General features: G+C 39.3%; 1 protein-coding gene across 1 annotated transcript in view; it reads right to left on the bottom strand.

The window, feature by feature from the left end:
• Positions 1–15,788, bottom strand: part of LOC125883834 (phosphofurin acidic cluster sorting protein 1) — a 112,173-nt gene that overhangs the window by 34,328 nt on the left and 62,057 nt on the right. Inside the window, exons 4-6 of the mRNA XM_049568419.1 lie at positions 10,307–10,432; positions 589–733; positions 414–505 (exon numbers count right to left, since the gene is read on the bottom strand). Of these exons, the coding sequence (XP_049424376.1) occupies positions 414–505; positions 589–733; positions 10,307–10,432 (363 nt within the window). The remainder of the gene's footprint in view (positions 1–413; positions 506–588; positions 734–10,306; positions 10,433–15,788) is intronic.

The following is a 15,788-nucleotide window of genomic DNA, read 5'->3' on the forward strand; positions in this document are numbered from 1 at the left end:
TTATTAAGATGGTAATGAATATGGGAACAACAAAATTCTGGGTATTAAACATGGAAAAATAACTTGTAGCTCATACTTTATAAAGCTTATATACCTTAAAAGGCAAATATTGAGGACATCTTGAAAAATGACCTTAATATTTAAAGTGTAACCAGTATTTTTCCACCTGGACCCTATTTCCCATGTTTACTTTTGAAACTGCTCCAGTAAATCTTCAACACCAAACCCACCAAATCCCATTTAAAAGAACATTAATTTTATTATCATAAAACGCACTTTATTTTAAGTCAGCAGAAACAAAATAAATCTCACAAAAGCCTTCTTGGTACGTCTCCCCACTGTTCTTAAACCATACATCACAGGACGCATTTCGGACAAATGTGACAACATTGTTTATACTTAGCCAAACACACCTGTCCATGAATAGGGTCGTCGCTGCCTTCCTGTTCTGATGAGTAGCTCTCTTCCTCCTCTTCAGAGTAATTGTCGATGTCTGGAGAGCGATCTGAAGAGACAGAGGACATTAAAGGAGAGGACAGACACAGGCAGACGGAGAGAGAGAGAGATGTGGCAGGATGATGTGCTTACCAGACATCTTCGCTTTGGGTCCCTCGTGGTCGATGGGCTGGCTGGACAGGGAGTAGACTCTGATCTCAGCGACGGGCACCGAGGCGTCCTTAAGCTGGCTGTGGAGCCCCAGGACCTGGGCCCCCTCACTGGGGTGCTGCATGACCTGGATGCAGAAAAAAGAGGCAACGTTGGAATGATATATCAATGTTAATATCATGATAGCAAGTAAACACTAGCTGGTAACTAGTCTCTAATAAAAAAAGAACACTGTTTCCTTTTTTTAACACTTTATTTTTAGTGTTTTTACAAAAAAATGTTATAAAACAGAATACAAACAGAAATAATTGTACAAAATAATAATAATAATAATAAAAAGGTCCGGACTGCCCTGTCTCTAAAAGGCTATTCATCCCTATGACACCACACCAACTGTCTTCTCTTAACACAATTCCTTCTGCCATATTGCCTAAGTACAATGCCATGCATGATCTAGGAATATCATAACCTCAAATTCTAACCAAATGAACATTTACCCAAAACTACACAATTTCAGGACAGAGTCAAAAGAGAATACTGTTTCATTACTTCTACCATGCTCTTTATGTTCTCAGGACTGCTTGTACTTCGCACTTCAAATGTCTGTACGGTAACTGGATAAAAAGCATTTGTGTATTCGGCACACTCTGCACAGAATATGTTGCAGAACGACTTGAAACTCAATTATTTTTCGTTCTTCTTTTAAAAGACTTTCAAATCTAAAACGAAAGAATTAGTGTCAGATTCCTTACTATTTCAATGTGTTTTAATTTACCTGGTTACAAAACTAGCTCTTGAAAAGAAATAACATAATATGTTGACTTTCTTTGGTATTTAATCACCTGAAAATAAGCATCATTGTGTTTTCAGTGCCCCAGAATGAGCTGTTTATATCAACATAGGGAGTGGGTTCTCGTCCACGAAGATTGCCATGTTGCACTGCCATGTTTCTACAGTTGCCCAGAATAGACAAACCAAACACTGGCTCTAGATAGGGCCATCTGCGCCAGAAAAACACTTATTTTTTAACATGGAACTGCTTTATTTAGTGATTTACCAGTTTTAGTCACTGGGTCTGTTTGTTTTGGAGAGGAAGAGACCTCTGCGGATAATTCGGCTCCTGGTAAAAACCTCCTAAGCATCTGGCTGTTAAGTTATCAAAGAAAAAAGGTGAGCACATGTTAGCAGGTGCTGCGCTAGTGGTCCATCTACAACATGCCAAACAGCGTCTGAGAAACACTGATTTGTAAGTAGGTAAAGTAAGTAAAATTAATTCATGAAGCGCTTTTTGCAGACACAGGCCACAAAATGCTTCACAAGGGCAATATACAACAAGAAAGCAATCATAGAGACAAAGTGACGATGTGAGCCACAAAGTTAAAAGTGCAAAACTAACAGAACTATCTGGGCACACACAAGAACAAAGATTTGGAAAATTTGAAAAGTACAGCTCTGGTACATACAAGTTACCTGACCAAACAGGTGTGTCTTTAGCTGGCCTTAAAAAGAAACCACAGAGTCATCAGATTGTAACGGAACAGGCATAGCATTGCAAAATTTAGGTGCTACCGCCGCAAAAGCTCGATCACCACGTGTCTCAAGGCGAGTGCGAGGGACAGACAACAAATGGGGAAGCCTGACCATGTAATGCTCTGTAAGTAAGAATGAGAATTTTGAACTGGATCCTAAACTCAACAGGGGGCCAATGAGGGGATTTTAGTGAAGGGGAAATATGAGAGCATCTATTTGATCAAGTTAGTAGTCTAGTTAGAGAACGAACAGATGAACTCAGTAAAATGAAACTGCTTTATTCAGCATTTTTGGCAGTTTTAATCACCTGGTCTGTTTGTTTTGGGGAGGAAGTGACCTCTGCTGATAATTCAGCTCCTGGTAAAAACCTTCTAAACAAAGAAGAGTGAAGGAATTCTAACCGGGAGAAGCTTCAGCTGGCTGCAATCTGTAATCCTCACCACTAGATGTCACTAATTCCCCCTGAATCTTAAATACTGCTTCTTTAAATGTCATCCTTGAAATGCAACCATCCTTTGCTTGACTTTTAATTCCTTTAAATTTTATACCCTTTTGTGTTTCCTATGTGTTTTTAGTGTTTTGTTTCTTAATCTCAATGGGATTCCCGTCGTCAAATAAAAGTCAATAGAGTAACATTTATTGAGAATACAAACACGCATTTGATTTGATTGACATTGATTTCCATTGTGTTGAATAAAATACAGGTTTCTATCCATATTTTTACAGACATTTTCCCTCACTCTTGATGTGCTCCAATGGTTTGAATTAACTACTGATTTTTTACTTAGATAAGATCCATCTGAACGCTAAAATATTAGCATGCATGTGGAATTGAGATGGCTTTTAAAAGAAAGACAGTCAGATACATAAATTTCTACCAGAAATATTTTGGAAAAAGAGGGTTTTTTGAATGGTGGTCCCTTAATACACACAGCAGGGATAAACACAGGACATGATTTAAATGGCATTAGAGAAGGAAGAGGAAGAGAGACAGACGAGACAGACTGACATAGAGGCTCTGTGGAAACAGAGAAAATGTGGGGGGACGGGTGAGAGAAGAAATGAGGACAGACGTGAGGCAGATGTTGAGAGGAGGATGATAATGGAACAAGGAGAAAACAGGAGGCAGAAGATGATAAACAAAAATAGCAGCGAGGGATTAACAAAACCAGAAGCTGTCGCAGACGACACAGAAAACACAAACATGTGAGGCATTTAAAAAAAAAAAATTCTCTGTGCGGCAAACAGCAGCATCACGTCTCCTGTGTGTGTGCGTGTGCGTGTGTTTGTGCATCTAACTGAGTGACATCCAGCCTCTCTCAGCAGTCTGGTCACACTCGGAGAGTTAATGAAGTCTGAGCAGCTTATTATGGAGACAGCCTGAGCCACACATTAAAGAGAGACGTTACTGCTGTACATTCTTTCGCTTGGCCGAGGTTCAGCTAACCTGCCTCAGATGCTACAGACGCTGCCGGTCGCTCTGTAAAGCTTCACGCAGCTGCTAATTTTAACCAGTCAGAAAGACAATTATGCAAATCTGACAAGGCAAAAATCAAAACGATGCAACATACATATTCAATGAGAAACACTGCTATAAATGTGAAGCGTCTAAATTCACTGCAGGTTCATCTTCTCAAACTCTGCCACTCCTTTTTGAAATCCATTAAAAAGAGCCCACAGAGTTAAACTACTGCGGCGACTAATGTAATCCATTATGCTCAACAACGTGCAGTGAGTTCTTTTAGAAATATATTTTTCATCACGCAGGTACTGTGATTACAGCGTTCAAATGTGACTTTTTTCCCCCCACTTCCCATTACTGCATAGCATTATGTGCTTGTGCTGGCAGCAAGGAAGCAAAATGAAATTGAGGCAGAGCGAGCTGAACTTCTGCAAATGCTAATTCAATGGATAAACTCAATTATACTGCATGATTCTGCTTATGTAAAGGGTAACTTTGGTGTTTTTCAACCTGGACCATATTTTCCCATGTTTTTGTGCTTGACTAATGGGAAAAAAATTGGTCCAGTACTGAGCGAGAGAACTGCAGCCAGCAGGAAATAGCAAAATACAACTCACAAAAGCCGTCTTGGTTCGTCTTTCCACTGTGTCAACAATCACCAAGTCTGGTTTGGTTATATAAAAGCCTTAATTCACCCAGTTAGATGTGAAAATATGCTGGTTCTATACATGCTAAAAATTCCAGTTTATCTCAATGGAGCCTGGTGGGCTTGGCGATGGTGATTTTGGGGCTATTTGCGGTTAAACAAATAGGATTTTACCCTTAAACAAAAAGTACTATCTCTGTAGGGATAACACAGCAATCACACTCAGGTGTGCACCAAAACAACCAGACCGAGACCTTCTTGAAGAGGTGGTCTCAGTCTGGTTACAAACGAACTCTGGTGCGGTTCATTTGAGGTGAGAACGTGTTCTGACCTCGATCTGAGCCAACTGCAGTCACATGACACATTGTTTGGGTTAAACATGAGCATGTTACAGTCCTGGAGGATTATTAATGTGCACCTCCTCCTGTACTGCCTTAATATGCACATTCAGCACATCCAATGCATCAAAACATTGTTTTCTAGTTGGAGCCGTGCCTCGTTTTCAAACTGTATGGTTTGACTAAAATGAACAATGACAGCAATATAGTCCACGATGAGCAGCGCTAAAATCAGCCTGCGTAGTTGTCCCTCCATTGTGACATTAGAAAGTGTCACATTTATCTCGCAAGTGTGCTCTTCTTCAACGTTTGGTTTACTTCCTGGATTTTTCCCGCATGGAAATTCTGACCAATCAACAGCAGCTTTGTCGTGGAAGGCATTTTATCTGGTCCTCTTGTAAATGCTGCCTTGAGAACACGAACATACTCTAGGCAATTATACAACTTTGTGACAAAATGTGTCCCTGATTCAGACCAAAGCAAGACAACTCTAGGTCTGAAAGCACCCTTGGACACATAAACATGGGAAAATGGGGTCCAGCGTGAAAAATACTCGACTTACCCTTTAAGTCATGTTCAGGAAAATATACAATAAAAGTGTTTGTACACATTTTTTTTAAGACATGTCAGTGGAAACGGAGGCAAACAAAAGCTAAAGACTACAGTGATTAATACAGTTATCTTAACACTGTTATCTTTTAAAAGTCTCAGTATAATTAAAGATTATTTCTCAGCATCATAAAACCACATAAATGATAAAAGGAAGAAAAACATTTTATGTGATCTTGCTCACATTTACTTGTAAAATAATGTTTCTTCAGTGGTGACTTCATGGCGCACATAAAAATAACAACCAGTCACAACATTAGCTTTAACAACCTCCCTCCAACACTGACTTCATATTAAGATTCACAGGTTTCACAGTGACGCTTCAGTGTGCAGAGTTTGCACCCCACTTCCTTTCCTTGTTCTTAAAGTGAGAATACACAACTTTAAAAAGAAGAAATACCACTGTGTCTCTCTCACAAATGACATGTGAATTCATAAGCGATAAAACACACCCTTGCTCAGTTGAGATCACGCAGGGTTGTTCAGGTGTGACCAGTAGTTTAAGGTAGTTAATGTTAGAAAACTCTCAGTGGATGATGTGTAATTGATGTTAATGAGTAAATATGGCCATTGTCTGCTTGTGCTACTGTTAAGATGGATTTATTACCGATGCAGGAGGATAACTGGAGTCCTGGTGTAGACACATAACTTCTAACTCTACTTTGGTGATCGCTGCAAACACAATGTCTGTAGTGCAGCCTTTTTTGCTTGATGTACATTACTGAAAAGTGCAGCCTTTCTTCTAATTAATTAAAAGGCACATACTATAATCCTTACAAGTTTATAGAGGTTACAGAGATCCCCAAAACATATCTTTGAAGTTTCTAGCTAAAAATCCACTCCAGTCCGAGATTTCAGCATGCCCATAAACCCCTCTGTTTCAGCCCTGCTCAGAAAAGGCTGTTTCTGTGTCTGTAGCTTTAAATCAAAATTAAATTTATACAATGTAAAATACAATGTAAAATTTATACAATGTAAAATGCCATAGGCTTGTGCTAATAACGTCAGCATTTTGTCGGTGAACCTTGTGAGTTGTAATGGAACCGAATTTAATAACGTTACCTTTGTTAAATGTTGCTGTTGTCCCTGGCTTCATATGAGAAGAGGGAAAGTTCGCTAGCCGCTAGGCTAATTTATACAATGTTAAATGCCATAGGCTTGTGCTAATAACATTAGCATGTTGTATTTGTTTGAAAAACATGTTTAGTATAAAACAGTTGTTTTGTCGGTGAATCTTGTGAGTTGTAATGGAGCTGAATTTAATAACATTACCTTTGTTAAATGATGCTGTTGTCCCTCGCTTAATATAAGTAGAGGCGAAAGTTCGCTAGCCGCTAGGCTAATTTATACAATGTAAAATGCCATAGGCTTGTGCTAATAATATTAGCATCTTATATTTGTTTGGAAAACGTGTTTAGTATAAGACAGTTGTTTTGTCAGTGAACCTTGTGAGTTGTAACAGAGCCAAATGATGTGCGGATACCTTTGTTAAAAGTTGCTGGTGTCCCTGGATTTATATAAGAAGAGGAAAAAAAATCATTAGCCGCTTGGCTAATTTATACAATGTAAAATGCCATAGGCTTGTGCTAATAATATTAGCATCTTATATTTGTGTGGAAAACATGTTTAGTATAAGACAGATGTTTTGTCAGTGAACCTTGTGAGTTATAACAGAGCCAAATTGTGTGCTGATACCTTTGTTAAATGTTGCTGTTGACTCACTTTACAATTCAGCTAACGTTAACGTTATTTAAGGATCCGTAAAAGGCCTTATTGTAGTACGACATCAGATTTCATAATTTTTTTTTTACATTTTTTTTTAAAGATATTTTATTGGGCAGTTTTGCCTTTAATTGACAGGAAGTCAAGTGTGAAGGGGGGAGAGAGAGGGGGAATGAAGCAAAGGGCAAGATAAAGTGTTTTTTTAATTTACTCAGTGAATGCAATGCGCTTCCGTAAGTTTCTGATGTGTCACAGACTTACATGATTGATCGAGAAAAGTCAGCAGATTAATTTATGATAAAAATAAACGTTTGTGCCCTTACACTGCTGTAACCTGACGTACTGATGAGTTGCACCCTGTCTTATAATCTAAGGTGTTAATTAGTGTACATAATCTGACATACAATTTGATATTCATGAGATGTACCATGTAGAATATGTATCATGCACGTATATATTTTTACATGCATCCACATATTTATGTATAATGCTCTCTCTCTGTTGTTTTCCCTCTGACCTTGCTCCCTTTGTCCTGTCTTGCTGTAGTTAGCTGTGATTTTTTTGGAGTTGTGCTGTGTTTTATTGGTTGTTTGTTTGAAAAATCAATAAAAAAGAAAATTACAAAAAAGAAAAATAATCGTTTGTTGCCGCTCTAACCTTAAAACAGCATAAATCGAGGTGTGTTCTACGACTGCAGATAAACATGATGATGTCTAAAAGCAACTGACTCGAGAGCATTATGGGAAATCAGGGCAAATTTAAAAATCTAAGGTTACCATTTGTAGCTGTGCTTTACAGTGTTGATATAACCTGGGTCACTGAGTAACACGTAAATGCTGTAAGAGGGCAGAAGATTGTATTCCCGTGGTTTTCATTTTGAAAACTCAAGTAAGACCTCAAGTTCAGAAGCAAAGCATTTTTTATTTTCGAGCAGGTTCAGCGGTTCATCCTCTCAATACCTGCTGGGTCAGTGGAAACTGCACGTCGTATTAAAGCAGCACCATCAAAATGGCATGTCTTTGTGACTTCTGATAGGAACATTTGAACTGGAAACCTGAGTGTGTCCCCTACAGCATATTATTTTTCTGACACACACACACACACAGCGCTGGGCAGAGTTCAGACTTTTACTGTGCCTGTGAAGGAAATGAGTTTGAACTTATCATGCGTAAGAGTCTGCATTTGTGTCCTTTGCCCTCTGCGAAGCACAACCTGTCTGCTGAAAGAGCTTCATGAATAAAATTTAAAGTTGTTTTAAATGCAGAGGCAGCCGCAGATAGCCAGCAGGCACCATGAAAGACTGGAGCAACACATTATTTTAGATAAAAAAAGCCTTTTCTGTGCAGAGGTGGAATTCACAAGAAGGGTATCTTTATTCATGCGCTCTATCAGCTCATTGTACTGTTGTTTGTGGTGTAATTTCCTCTTGATAAAAACCTCAGCTGACTGTCGAGAGCGTAAACATCCCCGAGACAAAACCTACTTCTTCATTGAGTCTGTATTTATGTCCTTTTCTGTCTATTTTATGGCGAGCCGGTTTGTTCAAGGTGTTTTACACTGTAAATAAACCCGACTTCACTACGAAAGCCACCAGACATTCATAAAGTCCAAGGACCATCCACATGTGCGCGCACACACACACCATAAATCACACGGCTTTTATAAAGGTTTCATATTGTGAGAGACGGAGGGTTGTGAGGAGCTTTTGGCAGAAGAGGCTAAAATTTAATTGGGAGTTTGATTTATGGCGACATTTATGGTGGCCGAGAAGAGAACGCCAGGACAAAGATCGAGAAATCCGAGGTGGATTTTAAAAGTGCACTCGCTTGAATTGAGTTTGGATGGAGGTTAAATGAAGGTTAGCACTGAAGAAGTTTTGAAAGGCGCTGCTGCGAATAAAAGTTTCCGAATGATTACAGAGGAATATGGAAGAATAGATTTACATTCTGGTTGATATTAGGTTACAAATCACTTTGTGACGACAGTGAAACAAAGTTAAACAGAGAGTGGACTGGAGCAGGAGGCAGAGGCTGCATGTTTAGTGAGCCTAATGAGCCTGTGACCGGTTGTTTGTTGGGTCAACAGCTCAGATCAGCTGGGACGCTTATGTCGCTGAAGAGGACGAGACTCTGCTGACTCAACACCTCGCAGCCTTCAAACACGCAGCTTAACCTCCATCTGCTGCTGTGGAGGAGCTGAAAATGCACAAAAATGTACTGAGCAGCTTTAAAGAGGAGCCATTTCTCCACCTATCCTACAACAGGGTGCAAATGAACTGCCTGTTGGTTGTTTTTCTTGTTATAGATTTTAACCAAATGAAACAATAGCAGTATCTTGTGTCAGATGAAATCCAAAGTTTTGTTTGCAGCTGCAATTCTGCTTTATGGTAAAGTGGATCCTCTTGAAATGAGGACAGTTAAGTCAAATTTAAAACTGAAATAATGTGTCGCTAATCCTCAATAGGCATGTCACCACAAAAGAAACAGTTGACCAACTGTTAGTCGACAAGAAAGGTTATTAGACAGCAAGATTTCATTGATCGCTTAGTCGCAAGATAAACAAACAAATGTGAAACTCTATTAGGAGCTGCATCTTGTCAAAATAAATCAAAACCTATATGATTGGACCATGTGGGAATTTAATTTGAAAGGACAGACACAGGAAATGGTCAGGTTAATTTCCAGGGCTGGTACCTGCAGTTATTCCGCAGGCTAGTTAATAACATGTCGGGCAGGAAATCCAAAGTGTGGGATCATTTTGAGAAGGTGAAGGACGAACCCAAGGTGATATGTAAACTCATCTTCATTGGTCGACTACAAACATGACGTATCATCTGGAACATGGAAGTAGTTACATGCCCATTAGCCCACAGCGTCATTAACAGGCGGCTCGCTCAGTGTGCGACGTGCACTTGTAGATAAAATATGGGCCTATATTAATGAAGGTTCATTAGTACGGTTTTGTATTTCTCTGTAATGTAGCACAGTGTTAACAATGTTACTGATACTGTTCTTTCTCACACCTTCAACTCAAACCATTGTGTTGCCCCGCCCAAAAAACATCATTTGATAATTAAAATAATATCATAAACATGCAGGTGCCTAGTCGACTAATGGGCCTAAATGACGACTATTGGTCGACTGGGAGAATTCTTAGTCGGGGGCAGCCCTAGTTAATACCAATATCAGTGGTATTTCTTTAGGGAGTAAAGCTTTGAAGGCATTCTGGGGGAAAGAAGTGATACCATCTGAAACTTAAGTAAATCAGAAGGGAACAGGGAAAGACTTCTGGAAGGCACTGAACAGTGAGAGGTTCAGTAAGGACATTTTCTTTCAAACCTCCATGTTGGATTTCAGTGTAACATCACTTAAGAGCTGAATCGAGTTGTGATACCTCGGCCATGTTGATGAGTCCCAGAGCCAGGGTCTTGTAGCCCAGGATGGTTCGGTTCTTGTATCGCTTCCGTCGCTGCAGCATGATCTGAAGCTTGTTAGCGTCCCTCTTCAGGAAGTGTGGGTACTGTGGGCACAAAATACACACATGAGCAAACATATGCACAGAACAGCTGACAGGTGGGTAACTTGCTAAACGGGTTCAGATGCAAACTGATATAGCGATGACATTTGTGTTTCCCAGGTCATGATAATCAGGCCAATCGTTGCATAAAGCACTCACACCCGCTGACCTGTCTTTGGCGTCCTGAAGTGTCGAGCCACTTAGTCACATCCTTGCTATGGCATAACCCTTCATTAAGAATCTCACCGGCTGCACTATAAATGGAACAAAAACCGACTCCTGTAACAATGTTCAAAGCCATGAAATCACTCTGCTGCTCGGTTTTAATAGGCTTCCTCTCCACAGTGCCGCTGCTGTAGAAAGTTAAATGTATAATGTATAATGTCTAGCTCACTGCACTCGCTAAGATCCAGAGAGAAGAACTCCCTGACCTTTTAGCAGCATTTAGAAACATGGAAATTGGAAAGGATGATTTAGAGCAGAAGAAACCCTGCTGGGAATTACATTAACCGTGCTCGGCCTGAAAGCACAGAGGTACTGAACGTAAAACGCTGTACGAGTGTTGATGCATGTCTGGGTCTGATGTTTATTACATGCACAGTTTAATCTCTGCACCTCTGCAACCAAAATAAACATCCTTCATGTTTATGGATCAAGACTGTAGAAACACAAAGTTGGAGTACTATGGGGTACTATTTTGCTTTGCGTATTTTCTTCCATATACATTTAAATGTTACAATGTTGGAAATGTATATTAAACATGGAAAGTTTCTACTAATAAAGGAAACATGCATAAAATATTCCTTATGAGCAAAAACCTTTGGTTTCAAACCATTCTGAATGCTGTTTCAATTTTTGTTCTCTACTTCCAAGACAAACTGACATCAATTCGTGACAGATTTCTTTATATGGTCATCTGTCTCAGGCACTCTACAGTGGTGGAAAAAAGTTTTCGGACACCCTTAAAATTTTACACAATCTCAAATATTATCATGAAATATTTGTGGAAAAATCTTTTTTGTGTTTCAAAAGGTGTGGCTGCATTAGACAGATACAAACAAATACAAATTATATTTTTTTGTTTATTGTTTACAAGAAAAACTAACAAAACAAAATTCTTGACAGTTTCAATATGTCAGTTCTCAACATTGTCGGTATCAAAGTCAACAAATAACAGAGAATGTGTTCAAAACTGAACAAAAAATAAATAAACCATCACATCATCAAATTAATATTTAGTAGTCCTGCCACTGGCACGTAGTAGAGCTCTAATCCTGGCTGGCATGTTCCCCACGAGCCTTTCACACTGCTGAGGGGTAATCTTGTCCCAGTCTTCTTGAATTACTGCTTTTAATTCTTCTAAATTCTTTGGTTTATGCTTTGAAACAGACCTTTTGATAATCCACCACAGATTTTCAATGGGGCTCATGTCTGGGGATTGAGCTGGCCACTCTAAGACCTGGATACTGTGCTCCTGCAGCCAAGTTCTACTGGCCTTGAATGTGTGGCAAGGGGCATTATCTTGTTGAAACATCCAGTTTTTACCTTGACGGAACAGTGCACGCGCAGAAGGGAGCACGTGGGTTTCGAGAATGGTACAATACTTGGTAGAGTTCAATGTGCCATCACAGACAGTGAGATGACCAACACCAGCAGCACTCATGCATCCCCAAACCATGATACTGCCTCCACCATGCTTGACAGTAGGTACTGTACATGCTGGAGATAATGCTTCGCCTGGCCTTCTGCGTACCCTCACATTAGCAGGAGGAAAATAAAGCCGGAAACTGGACTCATCTGACCACAAAATCTTCTTCAAATTCCTGGCTGTCCAGTTCTTGTGTGCCTGGGCCCAACGACGCCGGGCTAACCTCTGTCTCTCATTGATCAGGGGCTTCTTGATAGCCTTGTAGGACCTTAAGCCATGATCTAAAAGTCTAAATTTCTGCAGAGTGTATCCAACTGCTGAAGGACTGCATCTGCACTTCCTGGCTATCTGGCAGCAGCTGTACCCTTCCTGGCTGAGAATCTTTATCTTCAGGTGCGTTTCCTGCGTTAGGTTCCTTGTTTTAGCCGTTTTTGTGTCTGAAGAACTTTCAAATGTGCTGGCTTTATGTAGACACGAAGCTTGGCAACAAAAATTGTGTCTTTTAATAAAAAGAACGACCTTCATCACTGGTACCAAAATGACCCAATACTCAAAATTTCTTATGTATTTTTATGGAACCAATCAATTTTAAGTTTTTTATTAATAATTTTTAGGATTTATTTAGTATTTTGGCTGTGACTGTACTAAAAGAAATTGCACTTGAAGACCTAAGAGTGATTTTTAATGCAATATTTCCCAAATGCATGGGGTGTCCGAAAACGTTTTTCCACCACTGTATAGCCTACACTGCTACATGAAGCTACAAGCTAACGTCGGGGAAACATGTAATCTTGGCTGTCAGTGTTTTAAATTTCTTCCTCCTCCTTTCTTCGGGTCATTTTCCTATCAGAACATGTCCAGTTGAGTTTAGAAGCTTTTATTGTTGATTTTATCGGAATAGATTGCTGCTATAGTTATTTCTTGCTGTACACTGCTACATGTAGCTACATGCTAACATCATGAAAATATATAATTTTGGTTGTCAATGTTGTTAATTTCTTCCCAATTTCAGATCATATTCCTGTTGGAACATTTCCAGTTGTGTTTAAGAGCAGTTATTGTAGTTTTTTTTAATGAAAAAGTGCCACTACACAGTCATTTCCTGGCAGCCAGCACACTGCTACATGTAGCTACATGCTTACATCAAAGAAACATGTAATCTCAGTTGTCAATGTTGTTAATTTCTCCCTGATTTTAGATTATATTCCCATTGGTGCATTACTGGTTGTTTAGAAGCTTTCATTATTGATTTGTAACAAGAAAGAGTGCCGCTACAAACAATCATTCCCACATTGCCACTATACTGCTACATGTAGCTACAAGCTAATGTCAGGGAAAGTTGTAATCTTGGTTGTTGGTGTTTTAAATTTCTTCCTAATTTTGTAACATATTGCCCCCAAACATGTCGTGTTGCGTTTAGAAGCTTTTATTGTTGATCTTATCGGAGGAAAGTGCTGCTATACAGTTATTCCCTGGCAGCCAGCACAATGCTACTTGTAGCTACATGCTAACATGATGAAATTATATAATTTTGGTTGTTGATATTGTCAATTTCTCCCCAATTTCGGATCTTATTACTGCTGGAACATTTCAAGTTTTGTTTAAAAGCATTTATTGTGTTGGGTTTTTTTTGTTTTTTTTTTCAATGAAAAAGTGCCACAACACAGTTGTCCCCTGGCCAGCACACTGCTACATGTAGCTATTTGCTAACATCAGGGAAATATATAATATTGGTTCTTGATGTTGTTAATTTCTCCCTAAATTTGGATTATATTCCTGCTGGTGCAATACCGGTTGTTTAGAAGCCTTCATTGTTGATTTGTAATGAGAAAATGTGCTGCTAAACACATTCATTCCCAAACTGCCACTATACTGCTACATGTAGCTACATGCTAACATGCGGAAATCAGTCTTGGTTAGCAATGTTGTTAATTTCTCATGCATCACAAATTTAACATCATATTCCTGCTGGACCATGTATGGTTGTATTTAGAATTTTTTTTGGTGATTTTTCACTGCAGAAAGTATCGCTATACTCTGTTACAGTTATTCCCTGGCTGCAATGACAAAGACGTCAAGATGCGTGAGACCCAGAAACGCTGATCAATCACAGGGTGAATACATCTGTTCCAGCACAGAAAGTATGAGGAAACTAAAATGAGTAAAATACAGTGTTTTTTGTTGTTGTTGTTGTTTTTAAACAATTAAAGCATGTAAACATGGGTTTTGGGTTTCTACTACAACAAGAATGACCCTGAAAAATGAGCATAGCAGGGCCTCTTTAAATACATCATTACAGGGTCAAGCTAAAAATTTCATTACTGAAACATATTATGAAAAACTCATTTGCGTTCCTTTTACCTAATTGGAAAACAGGCCCTCCAGGGCCTCGTGGCATTTCTGTTTCATTATTATGGCCCAAAATTCATTTGTGGCGGCTTGTGACAATTCAATTTGTTCTTTTGTGATAAATTGCACCAACATTTTACTAAACGAATGACACTGAAGACAGTACAAAAGACACGCACATCCCAATGTCCAATGGAGTGGATGCTGGACCAAAGAAACGTCTGGCAAAGTAGAAAACAAATAAGCCTCCACACCAAGCAGCTCCCGTTTAGAGGGAATTTAATGCAGAGTGACGTTTCGAGCCTACAGCTTTTCCTCAGACCTAATGACATTCCTATCAGCTTCAGTGGTTTTTAGTGCTAATTAGCAAATGCTAACATGTAAAGAAGATGATACACATTGTAAATATTATACCTGCTTAATATCAGCATGTTGGCATGCTAGTAAAGCCCCTGTCCCTGAGCTGCTAGCATGGTTCTTTACTCTTCTTCTTCTATTTTTGTTAAAATAAAATCTAAAAGGACATATTCCAAAAATACAAGTGGTTAGTTTTAGCTTAAAGATGATGCTGAGCACTACATGAGAAGATTAAAACTAAGCTACTGTAATAACAAGGACATTTTTGTGAAAAAAAAAAGATTTTATTTGACTTCTGTTCATCAAGTTGTTTATGTATCTGTATCCACCAATTTTCGCCTTGTTGACTCCCATTGGCTTATTGGCAATAAAATGATATTTGGCGATGGCAGTGGCTGATGTTTTACTGTTGTATCGCATCGGTTTTGCTCCGGGCTAACAGCTTCCCGCCATCATGTGGGTGATAGCAAATGTGTTTGGAATGAGCATATATCTTTCCCTGGACGCTTTCGGGACAAAAGGATGCAGTAAAATCATTATTGACCCATCAGAGGGCACACTATATTGTTTCAGAAGAAGAAGAGAAGAAGAAGATATACTTTATGAATCCCTGAGGGGAAATTCAATTTTTTCTCTCGGTCATCATATACACACAGGCCTGAAATACACACACGCAGGACCTATACGTGCATTACATGGAGAGCTGTCAGGGCCACCCGAGTGCCCTTCGAGTTGGGGATTCGTTGCCTTGCTCAAGGGCACTTGAGTCGGGGACTTATCCTGACGACCCTCCGGTTCCCACCCCAAGTCCCTATGGACTGAGCTACTGCCCCCCCAAACAATGCTACATTGTGAGCAACAAATCTGTGTTGAAATCAGCAGAAGGAGAGCTAAGTTGCTAAGTTGTTATTTTAAACATTGGTATCAGCCCAGAATTTCACAATCGGTGTCTCTCTATTATGTATTTTATTATTTTTGTCAGAAGACAGTGGTGATTAAATTGGC

The sequence above is a fragment of the Epinephelus fuscoguttatus genome, linkage group LG23 (genome assembly GCF_011397635.1).
Source record: "Epinephelus fuscoguttatus linkage group LG23, E.fuscoguttatus.final_Chr_v1".
In the NCBI taxonomy this organism is placed as follows: Eukaryota; Metazoa; Chordata; class Actinopteri; order Perciformes; family Serranidae; genus Epinephelus; species Epinephelus fuscoguttatus.